General features: G+C 58.8%; 1 protein-coding gene across 1 annotated transcript in view; it reads left to right on the forward strand.

Annotated features, from left to right (window-relative positions):
- Nucleotides 1–459, forward strand: part of EMH_0014030 (uncharacterized protein) — a gene marked incomplete at both ends in the record, with an annotated part of 867 nt that overhangs the window by 191 nt on the left and 217 nt on the right. Inside the window, 2 exons of the mRNA XM_013499979.1 lie at nt 1–109; nt 374–457. Of these exons, the coding sequence (XP_013355433.1) occupies nt 1–109; nt 374–457 (193 nt within the window). The remainder of the gene's footprint in view (nt 110–373; nt 458–459) is intronic.

The following is a 459-nucleotide window of genomic DNA, read 5'->3' on the forward strand; positions in this document are numbered from 1 at the left end:
CCAGCAGCAACAGCAACAGCAACTGCAGCAGCAGCAGCAGCAGCAGCAGCAGACCCGTTCTGTCTTGCTGCTGCGTTCCTGTGTTTATAATATCTGCGATGAGGTCGAGGTACTGAACCTCTCCATGGTGGCGGCCAACGAGCGCCGGCACAGCTCTCACATACTCCTGCTGCTGCTGCTGCTGCTGCTGCTGCTCCTGCTGCTGCTGCTGCTGCTGCTGCTGCTTGCGCGCTGCTTCTTTCGCTTCAAACACCTCCAGGGCCTCAGCAGCACGGAATGACGCCTAAACAGCAACAGCAGCAGCAGCAACAGCAGCAGCAGCAACAGCAGCAACAGCAGCAGCAAGAGAAGGACAGCTAATAACGATGCACAGGAGCAGCTCACCCGGTGGCAGCAGCAGCAGCAACAGCAGCAGCAGCAACAGCAGCAGCAGCAACAGCAGCAGCAGCAACAGCAGCA

This window comes from Eimeria mitis, genomic scaffold (genome assembly GCF_000499745.2).
Source record: "Eimeria mitis Houghton genomic scaffold, Emh_scaff489, whole genome shotgun sequence".
NCBI lineage: Eukaryota > Apicomplexa > Conoidasida > Eucoccidiorida > Eimeriidae > Eimeria > Eimeria mitis.